The 12385-nt window shown below is 38.7% G+C and overlaps 1 protein-coding gene across 5 annotated transcripts in view; it reads left to right on the forward strand.

Annotated features, from left to right (window-relative positions):
- The window catches only part of LOC306910759 (adhesion G protein-coupled receptor B2-like), a 91395-nt gene that overhangs the window by 43689 nt on the left and 35321 nt on the right, over nucleotides 1-12385 (forward strand). For all 5 annotated transcript variants that reach the window (XM_079485564.1, XM_079485566.1, XM_079485568.1 and 2 more), the window contains exon 2: nucleotides 3593-4415. In XM_079485564.1, the coding sequence (XP_079341690.1) occupies nucleotides 3608-4415 (808 nt within the window). In that variant the 5' untranslated portion in view covers nucleotides 3593-3607. The remainder of the gene's footprint in view (nucleotides 1-3592; nucleotides 4416-12385) is intronic.

Raw genomic sequence — 12385 nt, forward strand, 5'->3', positions numbered from 1 at the left:
TTTTTATCACTTCTGAATAGTTTGCGACATTTCTGTCATGACAGTTGTCCTGTCTCTGTTTCTTGTTTTTATCATGCTGATTCTTTAATTTATTTTCTGTGATTATTCATATTTTCTGCATTTTATACTTACATTTTCTGTGTTTGATCTATTTCCTCATGGCCTAGGCGATAATTTTAGCTGATTTCACTAAAGCGATGTGCTCACATGGCCATGATAAATGAAATGAAAGGTTCAGCAATGTTTTATCTGATCATTTTGAAATGTTCAGCATGTTGCATTTTAACCTGAGCTTGATGAATTTGTCGAGCTGCTGATGCAGTGTAGTTTAAAAAATTACTTTCTATATTTGTCCATTAAAGCAAAAGCTGTTTATTTCTTTATTTATTTAGAACGGCAGTCACCTGGCCTTTTTCCATCTCATTTTCGCAGTGACATGAGAAGTTTAATATGCTGATCTGTCATATGTTTTTTCCCTTTTAAGTTTGAGAAAAAAAGTTTAAGAGAACTTGGATGGGGTTAAAGATTGAAGTCTTAAAAGTAATCGCATCATATAGTCCATAATTTGTAATATACGTATGTAACAAATAGATTGGATAATTTATACTGAATCCCCATTAGTCCTATTTGGATAATCATTCCCAACTTTCACACCCTTAGCCACAGCTCTGCAAGTTACAAGTTATTAATTACTAACACTCCTCAATTGTGATATGTTCCCCTGAGTTTTGCCTGATCTCCAGCATCTCGCCCAAAATCAATTAAAAGTGCTATCTCGCCATATCTCCACTGCTTTCCTCCAGTTTTTATAATTACTTTTTCAGGAAAGCCACTGTTGGCACTGAACGAATCCATGCCTTCACGGTGTTGGATTGTGTTCAAGAACAACGTGAATTCTGATGTGACGCTTTCGAAATGTATCAGATCTATAACCACATATGAAAGTGTTGTAAATCGGATTTGAACGGATTTGTTCGCACGGCTCAGAAATAATCACATCCATGTCACATGTATCCAAACATGGGCCGTCTCGATCCCGCGGTGACAAAGCAGCATTCTTCAGCACCGTAATCCCTCAAAATAAGTCGGAGTAAATAAATGCACAGTCAGAGAAGCATTTTCCCAAAACATGAAGTGTTGTAGTGAATGGAGTATGCGCCTGTGAAAGGGAGTGTACGTATCAACTTCGCTTCTCCATGCCAATTAATTTATTTATTTGTCATCTTATTATAAACTAAGTCAGGAGCCTTTACTCATATGAAAGATGTATCCACTTTCATGTTTTCATCCGCTTCATCTAAAGGCTGTCTTCAGAGCCTATTCCTAGCTCCATTTAACTTGCATCACTGGTGACTGATTCTGGTACACCTCATGCACAGTGCTAATGTGCTTCTGGGACACGCTGACATATTACTAATGGCTTTACAGATGCTTTACTATACAAATGTGTTTTTCTTTTTTCTTTTCTTTCAATAGGACAGTTTTGATGCTGTAGCTATGAATGTAAAGTCGAGAAACTGAGCGGTATTCTGGGGATATGTTTTAGGGTTGGTTTAAGGTAAGGGCTGCAGAAGTTAAGAGCTCTGTATGTAGTCGAATGTTGCATGGGAGTTTTATATATTTGTGTTATATTCACAGGACAGCAGAATGCAGATCTCAGTCCTGTTTTGCAGGGTTAAATATCATATTGTCACATTATGAGTCATAACCAAACTGCAGATGTGGACAGTACTTTAGTATTTCGGATAATTTTTTTATATTCTTTATGAAAAATTGAAATACTTTTTACCCCACTGCACTTTATAAATGGGACACCGAAAATATATAAAAAACAATGAAGATAAATCGTTCGTATGCTATTTTATATTACAGGCTAAATATGAATATACAGTTTGTTTTCTAACTTTTTGCTATGTCAACCCATAGGATAGGATACATGGGTATATTTGTCAACTAACCAAATACATGTTAATTTCTTACCTTTAATACCTTACATAAACATCTAGTACTTTCTTACTTTTACTTTAAAATCAATTCATTTATTTAAAGTAAAAGAAAATAAATTGTACTTAAAAGTATTTTGGCTCAGTAAACTCTCACTTTAACACAAGTAAAATGAGCATGTATACATAAGCATTAAAGGCAAAATAATAAATGTAAAACATATTATTGAAATGCAGTGGACTAAAAGTGTATGTGTACAATGTAGTGAAGTAAAAAACGTAAAACGAGAAAAAAAATGTGTTAAAGAAAATAATGATCAAGTACATAAAACTCAGTGTTCAAAACAGTCTGCTTACCTTACCTCTATTCAAACTGGTAACTTTATTTACTCTCATTGTGGATATTGTGGTTTTTCAGTTATTCATATTCACACTTTTGGAGTCACTCCACTAAGATCAAGGGTTTTCAATTCACACCTTTTAGCAAACGCTGACTGCAAGCAATGTATGTGCTGTTGGTACTGAAATAAATCACCTTGGTCTCTGGAAGACCTGCAAATGTGTCAGTGAGACGATGAATGCATGAATACACCTATGTCTGTGTGTGCATGCATGAGAGTGTGGCAGATTAGTGGAAGGGCTAAATCCTCCACAGAAGAGTCATCGTTCCATTCAGTCCGACCGTCAGGGATTTCAGTCATCGGATAAAAGTGCGTGTGTCTGTTTTGTGCCTTTGTGAATAGGATTGCGACCTTCACAGAGAGAACACACAGCCCTGAAATGATTTACAATTCTTGTCTGAGGGAAAAAGGGGGGTAGGGGTTGGGGAAACTGTGGCGAATAAAAAATAAAGAGAAGGGCATATTTGAAGCGAGAAAGCAGGAAATTACAATAAAGACAAAGTCGAAATTTCCACCTATTGATCCGAGCAGAAGTGCCATCAATGAAGGACGTCCCACCACAGTCCGCTGTATCTCAGAAATGTGACCCACTAACCACGTGTAATTAAGACAAAGGCGCTGGTGCCAAGGGGTGGGCTGACTGAATGAAAAGTGAGCTCCGCTCAGGAGGGGCTGAATTAAAGCTGTGAAACGCGTCTGTGAGGAGGTCTTGCAGACAGGAATTAAGACCGAAGGGCCTGATTTACAGGAAAACTTTCCGCTTCATTAATGCAGTCAGAGAGCTTAAATGGCCCGATATGTGACACAACCATTCCTCTCCGTCTCGTTCTGTTTATCCCGCCTCTGTTTTTTCTTAGTTGTGCATGTTCTCTCTGGCTGTTTGTTTAAGAGACACAGCGGTGTCTCCACAGAACAGATTAAAGGATTAGTGATGTAAATCTGTTAATGAATCTAATATTCAAATAGCATTGTTGTGCCCGTCTTAGATTTTCTCCCTCATAAGTCTCTTCTACTTTTTACAGATGAAACTGTTACTGCATAGAGCAAAATCGGGTAGTTCAGGATCATTTCATTTTTAGAAGACCACTATCTATTAATGTTTACCTCCATCTCAAACTGAACATGCTTAAGAATTATGTTCTTCAAAATGTTTAAAGAGGACTAATGTTGACTGATTATCAAGGAAAAAACTTAAAAAAATGAATGAAACATGCTTTTAACTTCTCATCTCTTTCTTTTCCCTCGCAGGACAAATGACATAGGATGAACACTGCTGGTCATCTCTGTCTGTCTGTGCTGTCGTACCTTTTCGCACTGGCCTGGGCCGTGGAGCCGCTGGGTCAGGCTGCCCCCTGCTCCTCTCTGGTGGCCGGGGTCTTGTACGGCTCCTTCTCGCTCAGGGACCTCTTTCCCAGCCCGTCGGCTCTGGCATCCGGTTGCTCCTGGACTGTGGAGAACCCTGACCCCACCAAGTACTCTCTCTATTTCCGTTTCAATCGCCATGCCGGCGCCTGTTTAGCTTTTTCCCCTCTAGTGCTGCCCCTGGACCACTACCTCTCGAATCAGACTTGTGGCCCTCCGGATCAGCCCTATCCTTCAGACCCTGAATCCGTTGAACTCTGCAAAGTCCCTGGACCACACACCTTCCTGCAGTTCGATAAGAACTTTGTGCAGTTGTGCCTGACCGCTCACCCCAGCCCGGATAACAACGGCGATGACGCGTCCGAGGGTCAGGCTCCTTTGTCGGCGGAAACCCTCGACTTTCGGCTCGTAGAGGTTTTGCTCATCAACAACGAGAACTCAAGTGAGTTTACGTGTGGAGTCTTGTGCCGATGGTTCGAGGAATGTTTGCACGTCGGCTCGGGATGGGAGACTGAGAGCTGCAGTATCACGCAAACGGGTTGCTTGTGCCCGGAAGCTGCACCTCCGGTCTCGCTTCGGCCCACCACACCCCACAACAACTCTTTGGATCCCAGCGCTAGTGTGTTGCAGTCACCACCCGACGACTGTTGTGTCACACAGCTGCATTCAAAGAACGGCATCGCTATAGCGCCAAGGGATGTCCGGCAAGGTAAGTCAGGTTTCTAACCAGCTGCAAGCCATTTCACTTACAGCCTTGTCTTATAAAACCAATTAAGCCGCTTTACAAGCTACTTTGTTTGATTGGGCATCCATGGTTTTAATTGCTTAGCGGTTAACACAATGTCATATTTGGATCACAAGCAAAGAGTTTCACTTAAAGCTGATTCGATTACAGAGCTCATTTTAGATTTCAATTAATAGCCCGTGATTATAAAAGGAAACGACTTTGTTAGTTGAAACCGCATTTAATCGCAATTTAAAGGCAATTGTTTGTAAATTGTTTATCAGAGGTTTAGGCTTTGACTCCCCTTGGCTCTGGTCTGGCTGATGTGTTAGAGACGTACACCCAAACATAGGTTTTAACAAGGAACAATTTGATAATCTCCGTTGCATTGAAACAAAGTCACAGAATGCAGGGTTTTGATCTGTGTAGCATATCGGGAGTCGGTGGTATTTTGTTATTCGGGGCTCAGCAATAATGAATTTTGTTGGCCAGATTGGGTTCAGATTTATACTCACTCGTTTGATCATCTTATTTGTTACAAAATCAGGAATATATTATCATTTATACAATAGGTTTACAAAACCATTTGGAATTACTGTATAGCAGGCATTACTGAACATGGTCAAATTATGGCATTAACAGTAAGTTGTTTAATAAAACAACGTTGAAAATTACAATGCTTCCAAGATCATTGCAAATAACTTTAGCAAAAATATAATTTATTGAAGCCAGACAATGATTTAAAATCACCAGGAACTCACCACACCTCAAAAAACGTACCATAAGTACACAATATTTTATGAAAAAATATATTGGTGTATATTGATTTTGAATGCTCCTATTGATTTTGGTCATGTTTAATATTTTATCAGTGGCTTTTTCTAGCATTATGGATTTGACATTTGCAGTCAAAACTTGAAACCTAAACTCTTCGAGCGGAAACATTACCGATATATTGAGCCATTTGTTTATATCAGAGTCCAGACATGAGAAAAAGATCAGTCTATACATGTTTACTATTTACTATGAGGGAAATATACATACGTTATGGATGTGGCTGAAAGGGGGCATGTTTTTAAGAGACTTCTGTGATTTAAAATGCACAAACCAGTGTCAGTATTCCCCAACAAATGGAGAAGGGATGGCTCTTTGTAAAACATAAAATAGTAAAATTGTCCATTTATGAGGACTACTGTATGTACGGTTATGAATATGACAGTTCTTACATAATTATGGAAAATCCTGGTGAAATTGTAAAAAAAAATCTGCAGTCAAACCTTTTTTTCATGGTAAAATTGACTTTGCATAGAATTGCCCTAGAAATGTGTTTACTAATAAAATCTGTTATGCGGTTTCATCCATATATTTAGATGGTTCCTGCACGACGTACAGATTGGGTATTACAAGACATTAGAAAAGGTCAATATGTCACTGAAACGCTTTCATTGAAGTTGCAAGTTTCATCTTGCATGTGTTTATTGTGCTTTCATTGTAGGCGTGTGGCCTATTCAGTCTTTTTTAGCCAGACAATGCTACTTTAAATATAAACAGTTAGTCAGCTGTCTTAAAGCTCCCGCACTTCAGGATCACTGACATTGATATTGATCTGTCTCCTATGGTTAGGGTAAGAGCTTGTAGTGTTGATAAGATGGTCCACTGCAAGGACTATGTTTACCAACGTCCCCTAATAAGAATCAGATATTTTCTAAATATTTACTGTTAATAAGGTCAACCCACTCCTCAGGGCCTACAGCGCTTTGTTAAATCGCGATGCTGACAGACAGGATATCGGGTCCAGGCAGGCGATAAACATCACTGATAAGAGTCATTATCAAACCACCACACATGCTGAAAAATCAAGTCCTGTGTGTTTTCGATTGAGAGAAAAAGATAGAGCAAGAGAGTGTGTTATTGTTGGTGACTGCAGAGGAGAGGATGTGTGTGTGTGTGTGTGTGTGTGTGTGTGTGTGTGTGTGCATGCTTTATCCTCCCTTGAGTCAGCATGCTGATTGGCTGCTCCAGAGAGGAGGACACTGCCAATGTGCATGTTACAGAGATGCTACAATTTCTAAACCCTTCAAATCATCAAAGCTTATATTACTGAGTGTTTCAAACATGGGGAGATCTCTGGAACAATTGACAGGATTTTTTGGGTGTATGTTGGGATAAGTAACTAGGTCACGCTGAAATTAAGGGAAAATACAACAAGCCATTTTGCACAGTAAATTGTAACTTTAATGCAAATTAAAAGTAAATTCAAAGTCATAAAAAATCAGAGCACTTAAGGGTCCACATCACTGTTATCTAGAATATCTCAAATTCTGCAGAACTTTCCTCAGAGATCTGCAGCGTCAGTCACAATGGACATTTGCTGCCATAATGTGTTCGAATGAACTACAATTAACTTTTTAGATAAACGTTAATGAAAACCCTCCACGGTCAAAAATAGTTTTTGTGAACTATCCTTTGGCGTAGGAATGATTTAATAACATGCATGTTATCTGAAGGCATAATTGGAATTATGGTTTAATTGTCTTCTTTCGAGCTCATGTGTAGATCAGAGAACAGGATTCTGGTTCTCAAAGCCCGTGAGAATATAGATCATCTATGTTGCGACTAAATCCCAGGTGTGGCACTCCTGAGATGTTGTTTACCAAACCAGTTAAATCCACAAACTGTTATAACATTTCTTCCCATGAATGAGGATTTTTACACTAGTGTTGTGTCTAATAGGGGGTAATTGGTGTAATTGTATGTGGGTGATGTTGCTCTAGTTTTCTGTGGACGTGTACATCAAGCTTGCGTTCAAAAGAGGCCAGATCTTCATGCTGTGTTATCCTGAACACGAGTTAATGTTGATATTCATACTCTTTTTTTTTTTTTCAACAGCTGCTGTCTCTTATACACAAACAATAGTAGAGCTGAGCTAGGCCGATGTAAACTCTTCACTCAGATTTCAGTGTTATCTGCTAGTGAGTTCAGTTCAATGTTGTTCAGTTTGACTTGATTTATTCATATTTTCCACCGCTTCAAATTCTCTTCACACCACTGTACGCAAAAGCAAGTTGAGAGTCGTAGTAAAACAAAACAATCCCTAGTAAACAACCTCCGAAGATGGCGGCGCCGCCCCAGCATGCAATGCACCATGACGTCGATTAACAAGCTCTATAATGAACTCATTCGCTCAGCCTTGTCAGACACTACTTGTGCTATCCGACTAATATGTTGAGACCATCTCAAAGCACCATTTCAGTTTTTCAGAATTTACTATAATAGGTGTGTGTTTAGGTCAAATGACCATGTTGGTTTCATTATGTGAAGAACTAAAAATATTTCTCCCAAATTTCAAATAAAAATATTGTTTCTGTTTTTATTTATTTGCAGAAAATGAAAACTGGATAAACAGATCAAATAACAGAAAATACGCTCCTTGTTTTCTTTGCATCTCTTGAAGTCTGAAACAACACGTTTAGATTCACTTTTTAGCAATGCAACAATAATATTTGTACATGTATTTAGGAAAAGTAAAAAAATAATAAGTGTGAAAATGCTGTTGGATGACTTTGTCACTCCTGAGGTTTGATTTTATTGAAATTCAACAGACACTAGACTGGAATGGCCACAATACATCTAGAAACGCTCATTAAATGAAAATTTGGTCTCTTATTTGCCACGGTTGTATGTTGAGAGCTTGTTTTTAATAATTTTAGTTTAATAATTGGATAATTGGTACATTTTTTGCTTGAATGTGAAAATTTAAGTAACTGTTACTTGGCAAGATACAGATTTAAAGTAGCTTCCCAAACACAGATGAGATTCACTCTTATAATAAAAGCAGGCCAGTTTTGTTCATCAGGTCATTGGCTTACTGTAAATATTTTAAATATCAGCTAAAATCTCTGGCGGCTTTTATAGAGAAACAATCAGAAAAGGATAAAGTTATACACGCCCTCTCTTTTAATTTTGGGCCTGAGGCCTTGAATAAATATTACTCACTCCTCTCTGAATAACAATGTGTGTTTATGTGGATATTTGTGCCAGAAGAGACTTACAAACTGTTAGCTATAGCTCAGTATTTCTAAAAAACAACATTTGGTCGCATACTGTACATTAAGCATGACCTTATGTCAAATGCAGTGTGGGTGGAGTGTGTGTGATTCCACATTTTCAGTTTAACACGAGGCCGAACAGTATCGAACTGCATTTTCCTGATTTTCCATGGTGAATGTGGTGGAAAATTTGGGGATTTGTGCAGAAAAAGCATGGTAAAATGAGAAACATGATCAGATTAGCCAAAGTAATAAACAAGCAAGTGCACGACAGAATAGAAATTCCATAGAAATCTTAGAGAAATCATCAGGTGCGGATGCCATACGTAAATGGCATGTCAAGGTCTTCTGCTTTTTCAGATCATTGATGTCCACAATGCAGGTAATTTTTGTGTGTGTGCACCCGAGGTAGCATTCTTGTAGTTAGTGTGTTGTAAGGAGTAGAAGTCTCCTCACAATGGATTGAGAAGAGTCAGTTTTATATCCTCGACAGATGTAGGAAGTGCAGGAAGGACTGATTTTCACATGTGAAATGTCTCATCATGAAGACAAACACACTTTCTTCTGTATCTACACATGCATTGTGCAATGAAAAAATCATGGCCGCCTTTAGTCCAGTTTCTCCGCCCTCAAAACCAAACATCTTCCCATCACTGTTTCACACACAGCATGAGGGAAAGAGATCTGTTTAAACCTTCAAACTCTGGTTCTTCGGAAGCCCCCGTCCCATGCAGTGAAGCTGTCTGCTTGAAAGGCTCATCATTGTGCCGTTTCCACGCACGAGGGGAGCATCGATCAGAAAAGGTTGTCATTAAATGTGACATTGCGCTCTGTCTATTTTCGAGTGGATGACAGAGGTTTGGGTGGTGGGAGAGCGGCCCGATGGAGGGCCGTCGTTACTCATTAAAGTCACCCTGTGCACTCGGAACCGAAGGCTACCGCAGCGACTGGCGATGCCGTAGACATGAGCTGTGCCCACACGCGTGCGCCGTATATCGAACACACGGCCAGGTGTGTGAAATTCTGAGAGAATTGTCTGTCCAAAGTCTTCAAAGTGAATAGAACAATGCAAGCAAAGTCACAGAGAAATATGGAGGAAAAAGATACAGATAAAAGGAAAGAGAGAGATACTCCCGTGAGCTACTGGTCTTGTATGATTCTTTTAGAAGAGCCTTTGGTGTAATCTCAGAGGCAGGGCTCATACGGGGTGTTATCTGACTCTCTTTGTGGTCTTTCTCTTTTCTGCTTCTTCACAGATGGACTGTTTTTCGCTACTGTAATCAGAGCTCCTCATGTGCTCATCTCTTTATATCCGGCCTCTTTAAATGTACTGTCTGAAACGGTAGTGCTGTGCTGTGCACTGCTGTAATATAAGTAGTCTAACTGTTACTGTTCTCTGACTGCCAGGTAGAAATTGCACTTCGGCTGGTTTATTACAAATGTAAATTTTAAACCAAAAATGAAAACCCTGTCATTTACTTACCTTCATGTTGTTCCAAATATACATGACTTCTGAAGAACATGGCAAGGGGTGCCACTGTGGGTGTGAGTTTTTGTACTTTGTGTCTTTTTGGAAACTTTAGGTCTCGTAGCATGGGTTAGGGTCAATAGTTCTGTTCATCCCAGATGAAAAAGGCTATTGGCTTTAGTATAGATTTAACCCTATGCAAATAATTATAACATTTTATAGAGATGCAAATAATAATCGGAATTGGGCAATGAAAGCACTCATTACACTATCAAATGGACCCATTATTTAAAAACAGAAGATGATCTGCAACAATGTTTTCTGTCAATCAAACGAAGATAGAAAAATGCAACGAATTTGTGTTCCGTGTATGGATAATGTTCAGCAACGTCACCAGTTTGATTTTATGTTATGAATTTATAACATTCAGAAAGTAAAGATATTAATTGAATCATCAGAATTTATTTTATGAGTGTTTATATAATTACCAAACTATCAGTATGGTCAGATATCACTCAGGACCATCGGTATACTAAATCAGTATTTAGTATTGAGAAGGAGCATCGGTTATTGTATTCCTATTGTAACATGCTATAACATTCTACTATAATGGTAGAAATCATAAGTTCAAAAAATAGGACAATCACGTTTCCTAAAATGATGCTTCATGCCTCAGAAGTTCTGCACAGCTGCTCATAAAATTGTACTCGGTCTTTGCCTGCTGCAGTAGGCCGAGCAATCTGTTTTATGAATGAGACTCGCATTCCAGGTCATGCTTGTTCACAAGCTTGGGCTCGAGAACTAAAGGACCCACACACCTCAAGCTGTCGTAGTACAACACTCCATACTCTGAATCAGAACGCCATACCCGTCTTTGGCAGGAAGACTCATTTGGACCAGGATTTGTTTGGGTTTCACATTGAGCTTTTTAGAACAGACTGCAGTCCAAAACACTCTCAGATTCAGATCAAATGGACATATGCCTTGTCTGAGCAACAGTTCGCCTGCCTCGTGCTGTAATAAGATTCTTTCAAGTGTATAGATCTAGAGTCTGCAGACATTTTGCAGACATGTTGGATGTCAAAGTTTCAAAATACACATTCATATATTATATTTACTAATAGTGAGATATAATGTTTATTTTTAGTGATGGTGCTTTGAGATGGCTGAGCAATATTTGCTATTTTGGTGACACTTGTAATGTGTAATTTGAAGGAGGATCTTCTGACAGAAATGCAATATATTATACATAACTTTGTCTTCAGAGGTGTATAAAAACCTTGCATAATGAAGCATTATGTTTTTAATACCTTAGAATGATCTTTTTCTATCTACATACACCGCGGGTCCCCTTATATGGAATTCACATGTTGTCTCTACAGTAGCCCTGAACGGACAAACTGCTCTACAGAACACATTTTGTAAATACATTTTATCCTTCGGCAAATCAAAACCTGACGATAGTCCCTTGTCAGCCATGTTAATGCTTCGAAAGGGAGGGGTGGATTGAGCCGTTGGTTGCAATTCATAACCTCACCACTAGATGCCTCTTAATTTCATACACCGGAACTTCAAAGTAAGGTTGTATTTGTAACATTAGTTAATACATTAGCTAACATAAACTAACATAGATCTTTTCTGAATATTAGTTCATGTTAATTTCAGTAGTAACTAAGACATTTTTAATGAGATGTTGTTACTGTAATAAATATTAACATAATGCGCGGTGAACTAACATAAACAACTGTATTGACATTAACTTACATGAAAAATGATTATGATGATATTAATGCCTTTACTAATGCTAACAGATACAACCTTATGGCGAAGTGTTACTACAAGTTATTGTCTCTTCAAATGCATCCCTTTTAAACCAGCCGAATACATCATACTGCATCTTCGGCTGGTGCATTGCATCATTCACAGTGAGAACTTTTTTAAAACAGCATGTCGAGTTAAAAAAGGTTCATCCCAATTATTAAGCGCTTTCTTTAGACTGTTGTTCTTATTAACTAGTGGTTCAGGCAACCTTTCACTTCTGTATGATTATTAATGTCATTTGCACATTCCTAATAACTGATCATAACAATTTATTGACATTGTTAAAAAAGTCATGAAGCAAGCATGTGCACTGTACTGTTGGCATGTATAGTGTACATGCATCAAGCAACAGAAGCGTCTCAGGAAAAGCACCTGAATGCAAAGCTTCCCAACGGGAACCAATTACTGCTGCAGCCTAAATCAGTCACAATCCTCATTAATGTGTGAAATCGGGTTCAGCTCGAGGGACCGTAAAGGGTCTCATGTGTGCCCCCACTTCCTTCTGTATGAAGCAGCTCCACTGTTAATTAGATTGCTGTTCTGAGCCAAGGCCTGTGGGAGCAAAGAGTCAGTCTCTGTGAGTCTCGAAACACAAAAAGAGGTGTTTTTGTTATTGA

Source organism: Barbatula barbatula (assembly GCF_947034865.1).
Source record: "Barbatula barbatula genome assembly, chromosome: 21".
In the NCBI taxonomy this organism is placed as follows: Eukaryota; Metazoa; Chordata; class Actinopteri; order Cypriniformes; family Nemacheilidae; genus Barbatula; species Barbatula barbatula.